The sequence below is a fragment of the Ostrinia nubilalis genome, chromosome 30 (genome assembly GCF_963855985.1).
Source record: "Ostrinia nubilalis chromosome 30, ilOstNubi1.1, whole genome shotgun sequence".
Taxonomy (NCBI): Eukaryota; Metazoa; Arthropoda; class Insecta; order Lepidoptera; family Crambidae; genus Ostrinia; species Ostrinia nubilalis.
The window spans coordinates 1,636,071-1,653,917 of record NC_087117.1 but is presented as its reverse complement, the minus strand read 5'-3'; the positions used below and the strand labels follow the sequence as shown (position 1 = coordinate 1,653,917).

General features: G+C 40.6%; 2 protein-coding genes across 2 annotated transcripts; one reads left to right on the top strand and one right to left on the bottom strand.

Annotated features, from left to right (window-relative positions):
• Positions 1-230: 230 nt before the first annotated feature.
• Positions 231-5,063, bottom strand: LOC135085894 (uncharacterized). Its single transcript, XM_063980678.1, has 7 exons — positions 5,025-5,063; positions 4,806-4,919; positions 3,933-4,027; positions 3,043-3,138; positions 2,333-2,455; positions 729-897; positions 231-241 (listed from the first exon to the last, which is right to left on the bottom strand). Exons 1-7 carry the CDS (start codon positions 5,053-5,055, stop codon positions 231-233), a joined length of 639 nt encoding a protein of 212 aa, XP_063836748.1. The 5' UTR covers positions 5,056-5,063.
• Positions 5,064-15,889: 10,826 nt separating this feature from the next.
• Positions 15,890-17,644, top strand: LOC135085893 (uncharacterized). The gene is made up of 2 exons (XM_063980677.1): positions 15,890-17,146; positions 17,624-17,644. The coding sequence occupies exons 1-2, from the start codon at positions 15,890-15,892 to the stop codon at positions 17,642-17,644; spliced, it is 1,278 nt and encodes a 425-aa protein (XP_063836747.1).
• Positions 17,645-17,847: the final 203 nt, after the last annotated feature.

Sequence of the window (17,847 nt, the reverse complement as noted above, 5' to 3'; positions counted from 1 at the left end):
TACCCAACCAATGAAGGTTGAACCCAACCAATGAAGGTTAAGTTTGTCCCGGGGGTAAGTTAACTGTCATTAGACCCGCAACGAAATTAATCAGAAGAACATAGGAGGAGTGCTACCTTTATGAGGTCATCGGCCCACTTTGTTGGTGGACGTTCTATGCTGCGCTTTCCAGTACATGACCTCCACTCCAGAACCATACTGCCCCATCGGCGGTATAGAATAGGTATAATTTATTCCATTTCTGGAATTAGTATGATGTTTTATCGGCAGAGTATAATAGGACTATTATTCTTCCCATGGATGTTCCGAGGGACAAAATACGAACATCGGCCTCCCCAAACCGTCTGGCCAGCGTGGAGGTGTAGACCAAAAATTTATTTTTTATGTGACAGGAGGCAATCGAGCAGACGTATCACCTGATGGTAAGTGATTACCGTCGCCCATAGACGCCCGCAGACCCAGAGGCGTTACAGGTGGGTTGCCGGCCTTCAAGGTAAAGATATGCTCTCCTCTTGAAAGCTTGCAGGTCGTATCCGTCCGGAAACACCGCAGATGACAGTCCATTCCACTGTTTGGTTGTACGGGGCAGGAAGTTTCTAGAGAAACGTACTGTTGTGGACTGCCAACCATTTTTCATCCATATCTTCCATTTGCCTCATTAGAGAGGGGCCTAACCAACTCAGTCATACACACTAGACTTATTTTCAAAAGACAAAGACATAAAATACTTGCAATAGAGTTCCACAACGCCTGATCTTGGCGATATACCGGGTCAGTCCACGGCACAGATCGCCAGCTGTTCCCGAACTTGGGAGACGAGGGTGAGGATGTAAACTTCTTGATCTTGTTCTTATCTGTGACGTAGGTGGTGAGGCAGCGGTAGTCGTGGATGCAGGGCTGGAAGAAACATTGCAAAAGAAAGACCATAGTTAAGCGTATTGATGGCGTATCACGTATAGAGTCCAAAACCGATGAAAAAATATAATTAAAAAACAAAAATATCCCGATAGAAATTCAGTTGTTTAATTTATGTGCGTACGCAGGCATCGTAGTTACCATAGCAACCGAACAAACGAACTCCATGCGCTGGCGCCGCCGTGTCTGCGCCACTCTCCCCGCTCACTTCGTACCTTCCCGCGTCAGTCCCCGCCGGGTAACGGAAGCTAGCGCACGTCGACTTGACGTCACGCGGTCCGACTAGTCGAGTAATTTAGTTGTTTGTCGGACTGACTATATACCAGCGACAAAAATATTGTGCAAATGCGGGTGGATATAGAAAACTCATCAGACGACGCCACATCTCTTCAGTCTGCCCGCGACCATGACTCGTGCAACCGAGTCGGAACGTCGGGAAGGTAACTAAATATTTTTTTACCTTTTTAAAAGTGTTTCAAGTGTGTTGCCAAACCTGAACGCGGTTGTAGTGTTTTTCACAAAGAATTTGTCTTTTGTTTCTGATTGAAGTTTGCTATTACAATACGATATTTGCGATTGTACTCGACAAGAAGAAGGTAGTTTTAGCATTGAGCGAGTGGGAACAACTGATGGTTGTGACGTCATCGTGGGTGTCGTGAGTGAGGCCTACTGCAGTGCAACACGGGACAAAATGAAATGTAAGTTTAAAAAAAAATACAATTTTTAAGTACATTATTTCAAAACTTTGTAATATTTTTTATTTCGCAGTTTAAAAGATACGACTGCTTACGCTATCATCCTGTACAACCTGATCGAGTTAACTGCGCACCTGGCAGCCGTGACGTCACATCGACGCTCTAAAGTCTACCTATCCTTATCGCTCGGGCGTCGTCTCGCGCTGTCGCGCTCGCACACTCACTGCTGCCGCCCGTCGCACAGTCGCGACAGCAATATAATTACGCGCCAGCGATAAGGATGGGTAGCTTGGGGTCATTGGACAAAATTCTACGTGCTCGGCGACCAGACTATAGGCGAACACAAGGAGGTGTGCGGGTGAGTGCGAGGGAGAGTCGCATTCACCGAGGTGCGCAGTTAATTCAATTGGGTTTAACGGGACTATTTCCAGCTCTCGTTCCCACCACTGCAACTCCTGTGTAGCCAGGATCTACAATCTTGACCGCCATAAAAACCCAACCAATGAAGGTCTAGTTTGTCCCGGGGGAAAGTTAAACTGTCATTGGACCCGCAACGAAATTAAACAGAAGAACATTTAGGAGGAGTTCGAAATTAAGGTTCGACTTCCCTCCATTGCAAAGCCGATGACAGGTGACAAACAAAGGTTTAAAACCTTTAAGAAAAGATTATGCACCACATAATTCAATTGGGTTGTATGTTTATCTACTGTGCTTTTACTTACTTCATAGCTGGTGTAGATCCCTTCGCCCTTCTTCAATTGGAAGTTCAGACTGAGTGCGCGTTTCACATTTGAGACCCACGTGGGTTCTGCCGGTAGAAATATGGCTTCTATGAGGCAAATATCCTGCGAAAAACGTATTTTATTTTATTATACTTAACATCAATGGCAGCGTAGGACGTCTATCCACAAGGTGCACCGACGACCTCATAAAGGTAGCAGGAAGGCGCTGGATGCAGGCCGTTACCAACCGGGCGATGTGGAAATCATTGGGGGAGGACTATGTTCAGCAGTGGACGTCCTGTGGCTAAAATGATGATGATGATGAACACCAATAGCAAAAAATTGATAGGAGTAGAAGACAATCTACATACAAAGAGCGCTCGGTCAAAGACTGAAGAATGTCACAATATCACAAACCAGTCTAAACCACTAGCTCATTAATCATAAACCAGTCTAAACCAATGCGAGCGCGAATGCTACCCGCTTGAGATGCGTCTGTGTGCGTATGCAAAATGAAGTACATACTGGTGATTGTCTTTTATTAACATCTATTTTGGCTTCTACGTTCTGTCGTTTCAGCCAAATGACGTCCACTGCTGGACAAAGGCCTCCCCCAAGGATTTCCACAAAGTCCGGTCCTGCACTGCCCGCATTAATGATGATGATGATGATGATGATGATGATGATGATGACAGCCAAATAAAACCCACCTTATAATATTCTACGATCCATGGTAATTTCAATGGTGCGAGTTCGTTATCAAATTGATAGGATATGTGGCCATCAGTTTTGCTTGTTACATGGACCTGGAAAAATTTTATACGATTAGTTAATAAATTAATAGTTTAAATAACTAAAAACGCGCTTTTAATGGCTGCACTAAAAGGCAGGATCCTGGACATCATCTAGCACTAAAGTGCTCAAAAAGACAAATTCAATGAACCCAAACTCGATGCAATTCAACCGTTTCGTTTAGGAGTTCCTATGGCCACCTTCCAGTCCCATCATCAGACCAGCTCGATGGTACCATAATATTGTATTGTCATCTAATCTACATAGTATAATTGCCAAGTTTCATGATGATACAAGAATTAGAAGTGCGTGTAATTTAGATTCTTAGATTCCATTACATTACATACCTACACGACGACCTAATAAAAGCGTGTTAAAAACATAACCCTCCTTCTGGCGCAGTCGGGTAAAAAGTAGGTAACACTGTATCATTTTATCAAAATCGGTTCGGTTATGAGCCGTACACTACAATAATGACTCTCGGATTGCTCGGATCAAAGAGATATAGAGAGATGTCAACTAATGCGCTAAGTTCGAAACTGTGTTGCATTAGAAATTCACACACACAAAGTAATCAAAATATTTTATGTGCTCATTATCCACTGCGGTATCAGTACTCAACGTTCGAATAATCTTTAGTACTACGCAAGCAATGTAAACTGTTTACATTATGACGTCGCTGCTGTCATCATTGCTTTCACGAGCAATGTGTTCTGTTTTTGGGCATATTGCTGCGACACCAGCCACGCCCCCTTGTCGACATCTCCCTTTAGTTTCTGTGATCTGTGATAATTAGGTAGGTGTTTACCTTTATGTCGTCCAATTCGTATCTCACATGGCTTTCGTTATCGAAGACTTGGGCCTTCAGGCGGCCTGTGAGGCTCCAGGAAGTGTCTTTGTAGCCTGAAGTAAAAAATATAGTCATTATAGCGCTTACGGGCTATATTTCACCGGGACACCATGGCGGCGCAACCAGTCGCCGCTACCAACAAAATGTTAGAGCTTTGCGCAACCAAACGGACACCAGGTGGTAGCCAGGTTGCGCCTCCATTGTGTCCCGGTGAAATATAGCCCTACCAGTTGGCGCCACTGTAGAGTATGGTCCTGTGACTTGCTAGTAGCGCCAACTGGTGAATGGTGAAGTAATAGAAGGACTATCGCATTTGCACACACTAAGGTGGCGACAGTGTAGAGTAAGGTCGCGTCATTTACAAAACTTTCTAAAGGTGACCGACTCTTTTCCACCACTTATCAACAGCAGCTGGTGTTGTCTCGAAGGTAGGGCAAGTTATATTTTTGATGTGACCCCTAGAAAAGGGCCTACATACTATAAAGATTTTCATCATTCATTATCATCATCATCTCAGCCATAGGACGTCCACTGCTGAACATAGGCCTCCCCCAATGCTTTCCATGTAGCCCGGTTGGTAGCGGTCTGCGTCCAGCAGGAAGCTGCTACCATTACGATGTCGTCGGTCCACCTTGTGGGACGTCCCACGCTGCGTTTTCCGGTACGCAGCCTCCACTCCAGAACCTCCAGAACCTTGCTGCCCCATCGGCCGTCAGTTCCCCGTTACGCCCTGTCCATTGCCACTTCAGCTTGCTAATCCATCGGGCTATGTCGGCGACTTTAGTTCGTTTACGATAAAGCTTTTGGTTTGATTGATTCTTAAGAACTTACCATCACTAGCGCTTGAGAGGGTAGACAGAGAGGCGTGGACCTCGTATACGTACTGCTTATCAAGAGGGAATAGCAGGCGGAGGTCTTTGGTAGAGAATACTGGGGTTGATAGAGCTGGAAAATAGAGAAAGAAAGAAAAATGATTATTTAGCACCAAGAAACCTATTCAGAAAAAGACTAAACTAGTAAAGTATTACACATTTTATTATTATCACTCACCAATAATAACAATCAAATACACTGCTCTCATTTTTGGAACTTTCTGAAAACAAAAAATATTTAATTAGATATTACGATGCCTAGCACTTAATTATTTTAATACTTCGGTACTAGATAGTGCTTTGTAAAAATTACCTAGAATGTACTAGATTTTGCACGCGGATTCGCTCGCGTGAATTCGGTAGGTATGTCGTGAAAAGATTATAGCGCGTGTGGCTTTCAAAAACCGGAATAAAAACCACGTTTCCATGATTTGCTAGATCTAAAACTTCATCAAAATCGGTTCAGTGGCTTAAGCGTGAAAGGTAACAGACAGACACAAACAGAGTTACTGGTCGTATATAAAATATTACAAATAAATAAGAACGAATAAATAAATACCTATCTGAAGTAGGTATACAGGGTGGAATTTTGTAATGCCACCTGAAGGGAAAGTACTCTTTTAATACTGTAGATAGAAATTTTAACTAAAAAAAACCATTCCTTTATTTTTTTTTAAAGAAATAGAACTGCAATCAATGATTTTCGAAAATTTACTACCATGCCATACAATTTTTTGTACATAATTAAATAATTTAAGATTTCATGGTTTTCCTTTCATTTGATTTACCAAGTTGTTAGAGAGATTTTCATCCTTATACTTAACCTTTAACCGACGACGTGCGGTCTCACAGACCGCTCCGGTTTTTGAAATTTCTAGATTGCAATGTTCTACTTACTCCCGTATCCCGAGCGTCTCAGTACCTTCGAGTTTAGTTACCCATACGCCATTACAGGTAGTGGTTACATCGATGAGGGCAGTTTTAATAAGATAATTCGATTCAAAGTTCAATAGCGGTCTGTGGGACCGCACGTCGCAGACTACGTTACATTTTTGTACCATACTAAAACTTGCGTTTTTGTTTTAGACAACAGATTTTTTGTAAAAATGATGGATCCTGGGCCATCACAACCTAGGGAAAGACATTTCCTAATGATATATTGAAATTAGGACATAATATTATGTAAAAGATGGTAGTCTGTAAAAAAATACCGCGGAACGGGTGGTAAAGCAAACAGTGACATGATTATTGGCTCTGACATGCCAAATCAACCTGATTTCATTGCAAAAAAGACGTATATTTTAGTCTACCTAAATTGCAAACGAAATTATCTTACAGCTGTTACCTATGCATACCGAAAATGCTTGGCATGCGGTAAAAAATATGTCCAGATTGTGCCTAATGTTTACCCTACGTCAAAATTTATTTATGCACAATAAATTATTTGATATTGATATTGAAAATTTTATTTGTGCATGTAATGTACATGTCATTTATTTTTATTTCATTCATTATGTTCACTATATTTAGGAAGAAGTATAGTTTTTGTTGATTTGGTTAAAATTTATAAGATTTAAAGGTATTATTGAGCTCTAGTGTAATTTCAATGAAATTAAGGGTCAAAAAAGTTTTAGCCATATTTAAATAAATAATATACATTATTTCCTCACAAATTATATTATTAGTATGTTTATTTGTAATACTATAATGTTCTCAAAAAATATAAAACCAATATACTTTTATACAAAAAATGATTATTTTTTGAGTAAACAGTATAGCGGTCCCACAGACCGCACGTCGCAGACGACGTGACAAAAAAATCACGTCGTCGGTTAAAGGTTAACCCTAACGATCGATGCAATAAAAATAAAGGGTGTAATTTTTAACAGATTTTAGTTGGTTTGATTACCGGGTGTGGCAAGCAAATTTTTGGAATGTTTGAATGCAGTTCTCTTTCTTTTCCAAAATAAGGGAAGGTTTTCTTTGAGCTAAAATGTATATCTACAATATTAAGAGTATTTTCCCTCCAGGTTGCATTACAAAATTCCACCCTGTATAGGTAGGTAATACCAATACTGCCCCACGCAGATATCAATCTCAAAACTTGATGTTATGAGTGAGACGTACCTACACATTGTTGTATGTAATCTATCTATTGATTGGACAAACATCAATTAGATTATGTTTTCATAGTAGGTAAGTTCTCTATGATAATAAGAAGGCTGACAATAAGTAGTGACTGAGTTTCTTGCGCGGCTTCTTCTCAGCACTGGCTCATTTATTGTCCCGAAGCAGTGGTAGGGTTATTATTGGGACGTGTAAAAGTGCTTTTTAAAAGCCTATTTGCAAAAATAAATGAGTTTTATGAGTTTTTATAATTTTATTATTATGAATAGCTATTCCTGCGGTTTTGTCTGTTTTTGACTTATTGGCTCTATGGGACACACAGGGATGATGTAGCATTATAATGGTGAAAGAATTTTTGAAAACGGTCCGGTAGTTTTTGAGTTTATCCGTAGCAAACACACAAATCTTTGTTCTTTATTTATTTGTACGTTATTTATGTAAATGTTGTACAATTCACAATAATAAACATACCTACAATTAAAATAATGGTTTAGATTACAAAAAGGATACATTTTAGAACTAAAATCCTTAGAATAAAGTAACATAAGATAACATAAGATTTTGAACAATAAAAGAAGCTGCAAGTTACTTACTAATTATATGATAGTCTTTAATAATTATTAATAATCCTTGATTATTATCACACTATCCTTGGTATAACAAATCGCCACAAAAAATCACCAAAAATACACAAATTCACTCACTTTATTCTGTTCTAACAGTTAATAGTAATGATAACTTTCCCTACTGATTAATAATTATTATAATAAACACAACAACATGTTGTTTGAAGACGGACGACTCTCTGAGTCAAATAATTGTTCTCTCTTCAATTGATTAAGCTAGTGATGTACACATTGTGTTAAAAATAATAGGTATTTTTTTATTCGTTACTTTTTTGCGTTATCGGGACTACAGAGTATGAGTTATTCGTCATCTCGCACCTCTAAAGATGCTAGTTGGCACCTTCTGTTTTTCCCATCTCTCGTTCCCACCGCTGCATCTCCTGTGTAGCCAGGATCTACAGCTTGGGCTTGGTCGTCAATGAAAACCCAACCAGTGAAGGTCAAGATTGTCTCGGGGGAAATTTCTATGTACTTTTGGTTGTAGAGTAGAACCTATTCTACGGCATCCACGGGAAGAGTGGGGGGTTAGAAAGAGAATAAGGGATCACATCTCCCTCTCCAACCCTTTATGGCTAGTGTGGGGTGTGTCCTCCATTTGAATCTGGTAAATTGGGGAAGGATCCTGCTCCTGCAGTGGACACTATTCAGCCTCCTAGACAAAGTAACATTCGTGATAATAATTATCGATTTTCCTTCAAACGAACCGATTTCGATATTACAATTGTCAAGTGTTTGAATACCAGTAATTTGTATTGCAAAAATTCTTAATAGTCTCGTTAATCCATCGTAGTAGCTAATTAAAAATGTGTCACGAGTGGGTTCACCACAAATAGTCGATCGGCGGCGGGTTCGATTCGAACCCGCGTTTCTCGGATCACAAGTCGGCCAGTCCGACCCCTTCACCGTTCGGCTATCGTGGATTTTTTATTGAACCCTAATACTTTATTTGAGTTTGAATACCAAATCAAATGACAACTCTCGTGCACGTCACTACATCCTTATCAGAACGCGTGATAAGCATTTGACCCGCGACCCCGGTCTGTATCGGCGTCACCTGACCAGAATACGTTGAGCTCTGACTGTCACAGTCAAATGACACATCAGTAAGTAGTCATAGCTCAACAATTTATTGTGGGTAAAGTGAAGGTTAGACCAAAGTACCAAGAAATTGATTAATTAAATTAATCTACACTAATATTGTACAGAGGAAAACTTTGTTTGTTTTTTTGTTTGGTTGTAATGAATAGGCTCAAAAATTACTGGACCGTTTTTTTAAAATTCTTTCACCATTCGAAAGATACATTATCCACGAGTAACATAGGCTAAATTTTATTTTGAAAAAAAAACAGGGTTCCGTAAAATATGTAGATAATGTAGTCCACGCGAGCGAAGCCGCGGGCGGAAAGCTAGTAAACTATAAAAAATGTGTAAAAAGAACGGATTATTTTGTATGACATCACTAGTTAAAATGGACTATACAATTTTTGACTAAACTGATAACAATGGTACCTACCAATAAGTACAAATATCTAAGGCTGAGCTGCACCATCCTACTTTAACTTTGACTAACGCTAGAAATCTGTCAAAGTCAATACAAAAAGCACCGGTTAACGTTATAGTTACGGTCAAATTTAAGATGGTGCAACTCAGCCTTAGTTAAAGTTGGACTAACCAATATTTGATGATACTCAAAACAACTTTACCCCAATCACGAATAAGGCCCAGTTTTTTTATTCGTAGTTAAAATAACCAATAGTTAAATTTGACGGATGTTAAAAATGATGAGTGGTTAAATATCAGAAAAATATTTTTAGAACAATGGTTTGACTTTTAGTACATTTTTTAACTACTTATTCGTTTACATTTTTTAATATTTAACCATTAGTAGCAAAACAATTAGTTATTTTAACTATGAATAAAAAAACTGGGCCTAACTCTCGTAATCTGAAAGTAATCGTAGACCTGTAATTGTCATAGCAATGGATTGTTTGTTGTCACAAGAGAAAATATTTTTATTTTTTCGCAAATAATGAACGGTACCTACATGGTCTCCGTGAAAATTAGTACCTTGGAAATAGTACCTAGTTGACGTCCACTGCTGGACAAAGGCCTCCCCCAAGGTTGTCCAGCAGTGGACGTCATTTGGCTGAAAAGAAGAAGAAGAAGAAGTACCTAGTTGGACTAAGTATCTACATTATAATAGGTAAGTATAACCAGGCCTGTTCATCTCCGCGAGTTTACATCGAAAACAAAACACGCACGATGGCCCACCTACAGGATACTATTCGACAATGCCTCACATACGAGTGAACATTGACTCACGCACGCGTATTCTTGTGTATGATGGAAGAAAATAAAGAAAATGGTGTACTAAATACTGTGCAGTATTTAACTGCCTAAATAATAATAAAAACACAGAATGTACTTTTTTAAGTTGCCTCAAGACACTGAGAGGTAAATAAGTAGTTAATATTATTCATGATAATTCATGCTAAATCATGTATTTCCTCCGCCATTCATTCATATTCATATTCATTCATATTCATTTATTTGCTCACTAAGTGTAGGTACATAAGGTCTTATAACTAAATACAGTGCTTAAAACTTAGTAACCTAGTTTAGGTATTGCAAATTTTTTGGAGAGCTGCATGCATGCTATATAATTATTTATTTTGTAGGTAGGTAAGTATAATATTATATTTTAAGTATTTATTTACAGTCCAGAGCGCCATTAAAAGTTATTCAGTTTACGTTAGTGTATTAGTTTTATCACAAAATCAGTCCTGTATTATTATTTTATTTATTATTTAAATATTCATCTAATTTATAGTAACATTTATTTATTAAGTATTGTTTCAACTTTTTATTGAATATTGTGTACTTTTGTTCATTTTTTATTTCTTGTGGTAGTTTATTAAATAACTTGATGGCCATGTAATATGGGCTGGTATTTAACATTTTTATTCTGGAGTATGGGAGGCATAGCTTTTCTTTGTGTCGAGTATTAACGTTATGTGTGTCTTGCATTTTTTTGAATAAATGTGTATTTCTATAAACAAATGAGCATAGGTCATGGATATATATTGCTGTTAGGGTCATTATTTTGTATTTTATGAAATAAGGTTTGCAACTCTGTGTGTTATCTATTTGGGCTATGATTCTTATACACTTTTTCTGCAATAGAAATAAGTCATTGGCATTAACGCTGTTGCCCCATAGCATTATTCCATATTTAAGCCAGGAGTATGCATAAGCGTAATACGCTGTTAGTGCTGTTTCTGTGTTTGTGCTGTGTTTTATTTCAAATAGGGCGTATGTAAATTTTGATATTTTGGTTCTTATTTGATCTATGTGCGTTTTCCAGTTAATGTTTGTGTCTATGTGTAGTCCTAATAAATTAAAAGTTTCTACTGATTCTAATTGTACATTTTTTCCAAGTGTTATATTGATGTCTAAAGGGGCTTTTGTATATGGTCGGAATTGTATTACTTTTGTTTTTTTAAGATTAATTTCTAAGTTATGTAGTTCCAGCCAATGTGTAATATTTTCTAATGTGTTACTTATAAGGATGTCGGGGCTCGAGTTTTGTTCGCACTTAATTAAGATTGATACGTCATCTGCAAAAAGTATAGGTAATAATATTTCTTTGTTTAGTATTTTTGGAAGATCGTTAATGTATATTAAAAAGAGGACACAGCCTAGTACACTCCCTTGAGGAATGGAACAGGTCATGTGTCTCTCTTCGGATGTTATTGTTTCTATCTCGTTAGTTGTAGTGTTGTGGAAATCAATTTGGACTATTTGTTTTCTGTTTGACAAGTATGATCTAAACCAGTTAAAAGCTGTACCTCGTATACCTGAACCATATAATTTTGACAATAGGATGTTATGTGAAACTTTATCATATGCTTTGGTCATATCTAATAATATGCCCAAGGCATATTTTTTATCATTTAGATGTTGCAGGGCAGCTTGGATGTATTTATATACAGCCAAGGTAGTTGATCTAGTTTTTCGGAATCCATTCTGGCAATCATCTAGAATTTTAAACTTTTCTAAAAATGTGTACAGTCTATTACACATGGCCTTCTCAATTACTTTTGAAAATGATGGTAGGATTGCTATTGGTCTATAATTTTTAGGGTTGCTTTTGTCATCTTTTTTATGAACCGGTTTGACTATTGATATCTTTAACAGGTTGGGAAATTCTCCGTCGCGAAAACTTTGATTAATTAAATAGGTAAGAGGTTGTGATAATTCTTCAGCACACTGTTTTATTAGTTTAGGTGGAATCCCGTCTACACCATAGCTATGTTTGTTTTTTAGATGGTTTATAATTTTAATTACTTCTTCGCGTGTTACAGGGTTTAGGTACAATGAATTTATTGGGGGGTCAATTACAGGTTGCCCTATATTGATTTTATTGTTATTATTTTGGCCAACGGTAACAAAATATTTGTTAAATGTTTCTGTGATCATTTTTGGACATTCAATGTTTTTATTATCAATTACCAGTTTCATGTTTTTGTATTTTTTCTGTTTATTTTTTCCAGTTTTACTATTTATAATATTCCACATGGTTTTTATTTTGTTGTCAGAGTTTTTCATTTGTTTTATGTACATTAGCTTTTTAGATGTTTTGACACAACGTTTTAATGTTTTAGTATATGATTTGTAGTATTTTTTTATGGTTTCACTATTTGTTTCATTTACAAGTATGCCTAGTGCTCTTTTATGGATGCAAGATTTTTTTATTCCTGTAGTAAGCCAAGTTTTTTTTATAGTATTTTTAATTTTAATTTTTTTCAATGGAATATGTTTATTTAGGTTATTTTTTACTACTGCTATGAATGAATTATAGTTATAGTCTACACTTTTATTTTCGTCTATGATCTTATCCCAATTTTGCTCTTTTAGTGAATTTTTAAACATATTTATATTGCTTTCTGTAAATATTCTTTTTTGCTTGTAGAGAGTGCAGTTGTCTTCATAATGCCACTTTGAATTTAGTTTGACTTGGACGGCTTTGTGGTCAGATAGTCCATAATCCTCAACGTAAGATTTTTTTACTAGGCTGGTATAGTTTGTGAATACTAGGTCAATACAGGATGAAGTTGTTTTAGTTACTCGCGTGGGTTCGTTAATAAGTTGTTTTAAATTAAATGAATTCATTGCATTTATGAGCTCTTGAGATTGTTTATTGTTAACGTGCATATTTATATTAAAATCCCCACCTATCACTATGTATTTATTTTTGTCTTTTGTATTTAGTTTTTTTAGAAGTTTATTGATTTGTTCGTAGAATATATCTATATGGCGGTCTGCTCTGTATAGTCCTATTACAATTGTATTTAATTTAGGTATTTCAATGGCACAAAATTCAATAATAAATTCTACAGAATAGTTAACAATATCTTTTCTGTCTATAAAATCTATGCTGTCTTTTATCATTAAACAGACACCTCCTCCCTCATAATTTTCTCTACAGTACAATGAACCCAGTTTGTAGCCTGGTAAGTTAATAGAGTTACAATAATTTGTGTTTTTCCATATTTCTGATAGTAACATAATGTCAATATTAGAATCTGTCAATAAGTGTTCAATCAAATGTAATTTATTTCCTATACTTTGGATATTTTGGAATGTTATCAGTAATCCATTATCGAAATGTCTGGTTGGGTGTAGTTGTTGTTGTCTTCTTACTGCTGTGGGCGTGGCGCTGGTGGGGCGCCGGAGTGGGGTGTGGCTGTGGTGTTTGGGACGGCTGGGCCCGAGACGTCTGGGCCTGGGATGGCTGATCTCGGGACGACTGGGCCTGGGACGACTGGGCCTGGGACGACTGGGCCTGGGACGGCTGGGTCTGGGACGACTGGGCCCGGGACGGCTGGGCCTGGGACGACTGGGTCCGGGACGGCTGGGCCTGGGACGACTGGGCCCGGGACGGCTGAGCCTGGGAAGACTGGGCCCGGGACGGCAGGGCCTGGGACGGCTGGGCCCGGGACGGCTGGGCCCGGGACGGCTGGGCCTGGGACGGCTGGGCCTGGGATGGCTGGGCCTGAGACGGCTGGGCCCGGGACGGCTGGGCCTGGGACGGCTGGGCCCGGGATGGCTGGGTCTGGGTCTTCTCTTGTGTTTTAGTGATGCGTGTTTCCATTGCAGGTGTTTCTATACCATTTTCCGCAGTTTGGCACCTCACGTCATATCATTTTACCGAAGTCAGCCCTATAGCTTCGGCGCAGTGCCGATCACTGACGTTTGTCAACAAAATGATGCTTGACTCTTGAGACAGGCTAAATTACACCATATTGTTAATGATATTGAGCATACATTTTTTTAAATACCTTCGCGAAGTAAAACTTCTGTACGTAGTACTTATTATTATTCTGTGGTATAACTCAATTAAAATTGGGTGGGTTATGACACAGAAACAATAAAAGAGTGTTCAAAAACTTTCGAGTTCCATTTCAACTAACATAGTGAAATACGGGTCTCAAAGCTTAATTTTTTACATGAGTTATAGAATGTACTTACGGCTTGACGTTTCGGCTGCTATGCTGCAACCGTGGTCATAACTACAATGCAGTATTTATCTATTTTAATAATAGAGTGATAATAAATATAAGTGACAGACATAGCTCGCAGAATTCCTAAAATCAAGTGGCAGTGGGCGGGGCACATAGCTCGTAGAGACGATGGCCGTTGGGGCAGGAAAGTTCTCGAGTGGCGACCACGGGCTGAAGGACGTAGCGTGGGCAGGCCTCCTGCTAGGTGGACCGACAATCTGGTAAAGGTCGCGGGAAGAGCCTGGATGCGGGCAGCGCAGGACCGTGCATTGTGGAAAACCTTGGAGGAGGCCTTTGTCCAGCAGTGGATGTTATTTGGCTGAAACGAACAAACGAATAATATTTTAGACTTCGTTACCGAATTAGAATTACTGAACTACAAAATAAGCTATGTCCCAAAACCTTCATCCACACAATCATCATTTGTGCTGTACCCAACGATGCAGAGGTCCGGTCAAGCTGGCCGTCAATTGACAACTCTTACTCAGCCATCACGGCAAGGTCAGAACTTCAGATATTAGTGGGGACTTTATTACAATACTAGCTTTCCCCCCGCGGCTTCGCCCGCGTGGAATTTTGTCTGTCACAGAAAAACTATATCGCGCGCGTCCCTGTTTTAAAAACCGGGATAAAAACTATCCTATGTCCTTTCCCGGGACTCAAACTATCTATACCAAATTTCATCAAAATCGGTTCAGTGGTTTAAGCGTGAAAGTTAGACAGACAGACAGAGTTACTTTCGCATTTATAATATTAGTATAGATATAGAGTTTTTGTGCAGGACGACTACTAATCGGCGAGCGGAACCCTAAAAATATCAAAAGAAACCGCAGTAAATACGTATACGCAACTATAGCTATAGATATGTAATAAATCATCGGCACTCGGCAAGTACCAAAAAAGACAGAGACAGTGCGAGCGTGCAAAGGACAGCGATAGTACGCGCGCCCGCGATAACCGCCCTTACGATCTACGAAATAAGGCTCATATCCGGACGCCATATAGTTTGTTTACTACTCCCGCGAGTTCGAGTAAGTACTTGCGTATTCCCGAATACGGGCGGACCGCGAATTGTTCCAGAAAATAGGCGGGATTTTATGGGTATATAAACCGACTGCCGGGCCGCACCTAGTATAGTCTCTCATAATCAATCGAAGTGAATAGTCTTCTGAAGTAAACCGAAGAGAATAGTCTCCGATAGTACAGCGAAGAATAGTCTACGCAAGAGTCTCAAGAGCGCATAGTGAAGATAGTGAATAGTACAACGACTACAGCATAGACCTCGGACACCGTATAGCATAGCAACTTCGGATACCGTATTGACCGGACTCCTACAGCGTGTGACATCGACCGCACCGTATTCACCGTTTATAGCGTCACACCGCACATAGTATAGAAGCCACGAGGTACGAAGACGTGGCAACGATCCACCCACCGATTATAGTATAGTCGTGCAGCGATTGGAGACACCGTCAGCGGAGCTTCTACAGTCTACAGTTCACCGCTCTCCGTTTCACCGCATCCGTACAGCCCACTCCGCTCTTCTACTCCAGTCACAGTTATCTGGCTCCGACAGTTCCGTACAGTTTTTAGCCGGATAAATAAACAGTCCTGCACAATTTTTCTGGTCCTTCGAGCCGGATCGTTGTCTACCGATCCCGAAGTTATAGAACCTTCGAGAACACCGAAGCGGCCTTCGTGAAGTGGCATAGTACAGCACCGATAGAATGCCTGTGACTAGATCAAGGAAAGGCAAATCGAAATCATCGCAGCCCGCTACACCGCCCATGACGTCATCACCGGAACCGACAGCGCAAGACATGACGTCATCACAGTCCGCCGTTACCGCGCAGGAGGAACTGATGCAGTTGGAGCCTCCACCCGTAATAGACGTCACAGGACAGCACTCGACGGCTTCACCGCGAGCAACGCTCGCGCATACCGATTGCGCCCGTCGACTAGCCGAGGCGGAGGCAGAGATAGCCCGCCTTGAGTTAGAGCTTGCCATCGCCCGCCGCAAGCTTATAGAGATAGAGTCCGATGAAGAAGATGACTTGGCAGTCTCAAAACAGGAGCACTGCGACTTACAACCGCAGTTGCCTTCTACCGTAACCGCACCGCAGCCGACGTCATCGAAGATAGATCTCACAGAACTCGCATCCGCTATCGCAACAGCAGCGCGCGCCGGACAGCAACAACAGTATGTGGCAGAATTGCCGAACTTCAGTGGCGCGCACTATGATTGGCTGGCTTTCAAGGCAGCCTATACAGAAACAGCAAGTTCCTTCAGCGAGTTAGAAAACATCGCACGACTCCGGCGGTCACTCACAGGAAGAGCAAAGGAAGCCGTGACCTCCTTGCTGATAGTTAACGCGAAGGCGCAAGATATCATGCGCACATTAGAGATGCGCTTTGGCCGGCCGGACTCAATCGCATTGTCCGAGATAGACACTTTGAGAAGCCTGCAGAGACTCACCGACTCGCCGGAACAGATTTGTGTATTCGCAAGTAGAATACAGAACAGCGTAGCGACTCTTCGTATACTTGGGCGAACACACTACCTCTACAATCCGGAGATAGTGTACAGTTTAACCGACAAGCTAACGCCAGCGCTTCGCTACCGCTGGTATGACTTCGCGTGGGAGCACACGGAGGAGGAACCGGACCTTATAAAGTTCAGCCGCTTCATCGAGCGAGAGGCCGAGAAGTGTGCCAAGTTCGCCGCTCCCGAACCGATCTACAGAGAACACAGCTACCCACATCGGGAAATACAGAATACCCAGCGTGTCTTCCACATCGAAGAGAAGACAGTACAGAGATCCTCGTGCCCAGTGTGCGACGGCAACCACCCCGTCACTGAATGCGGCAAGATAAGAAAAGCAGCAAGTAGCGAACGCTGGGACATCGCTAAACAGAACCGCCTTTGCTTCCGCTGCCTTCGTCCCTGGAATAGAGCACACAGATGCCCAGGGATACAATGTAGAGTAAATGGGTGCAGAAAGACACATCACAAGTTACTGCACCATGAACCCGCTGCGCCTACAGAAAAAATACACGCAATAGTTTTGCCTACGCACGTCGATAAAATTGCGGATAAAAATCGATCAGGCGCTAACCGAAACCGTCGTTCAAAGGCAATAAAAAACCGAAGATCATCGCATAACCGGCGGGAGTCATCGAGAAATAGAAACCAGCGAGAGTCATCGCACCTTCCATACCGGCGGGAGGCTTCGTGGCGTGAAAATAGAACAGAGGAAAAACGTAGAAAGTTCGACAACCGCACATCGTCCGTATCACGCCAAACACCGCGAAGTAAAGACAGACGGCGTTCAACAGCAGACTTCTATAGACAACGCCAGACGACAACAAACTGGAGAGAGAAGACTCCAGCACCGGCGGGAGCTACAGTACCGCAATATAGTCATCGAAATAGTTATCTCCGTCACCATTTCACCGGGCAGAAACAGCAGCCGTCCTGCTAGCTGTTTTTCTGCATCGACGAGTCCGTCGCTGCACGGCGGGAGTATGTGCAGGACGACTACTAATCGGCGAGCGGAACCCTAAAAATATCAAAAGAAACCGCAGTAAATACGTATACGCAACTATAGCTATAGATATGTAATAAATCATCGGCACTCGGCAAGTACCAAAAAAGACAGAGACAGTGCGAGCGTGCAAAGGACAG

Bases quoted from the DNA above. Each gene is read 5' to 3' on its own strand.
- LOC135085894 (XM_063980678.1), bottom strand. From the start codon at position 5,055: ATGAGAGCAGTGTATTTGATTGTTATTATTG. The intron at 4,028-4,805 runs GTAAGTTCTTAA...TTTTTACTTCAG, and splicing joins CCTCTCAAGCGCTAGTGATG to GCTACAAAGACACTTCCTGG. The intron at 2,456-3,042 runs GTGGGTTTTATT...CGTTTTTCGCAG, and splicing joins GGATCGTAGAATATTATAAG to GATATTTGCCTCATAGAAGC.
- LOC135085893 (XM_063980677.1), top strand. From the start codon at position 15,890: ATGCCTGTGACTAGATCAAGGAAAGGCAAATCGAAATCATCGCAGCCC. The intron at 17,147-17,623 runs GTAAATGGGTGC...TTCACCGGGCAG, and splicing joins GCCCAGGGATACAATGTAGA to AAACAGCAGCCGTCCTGCTA.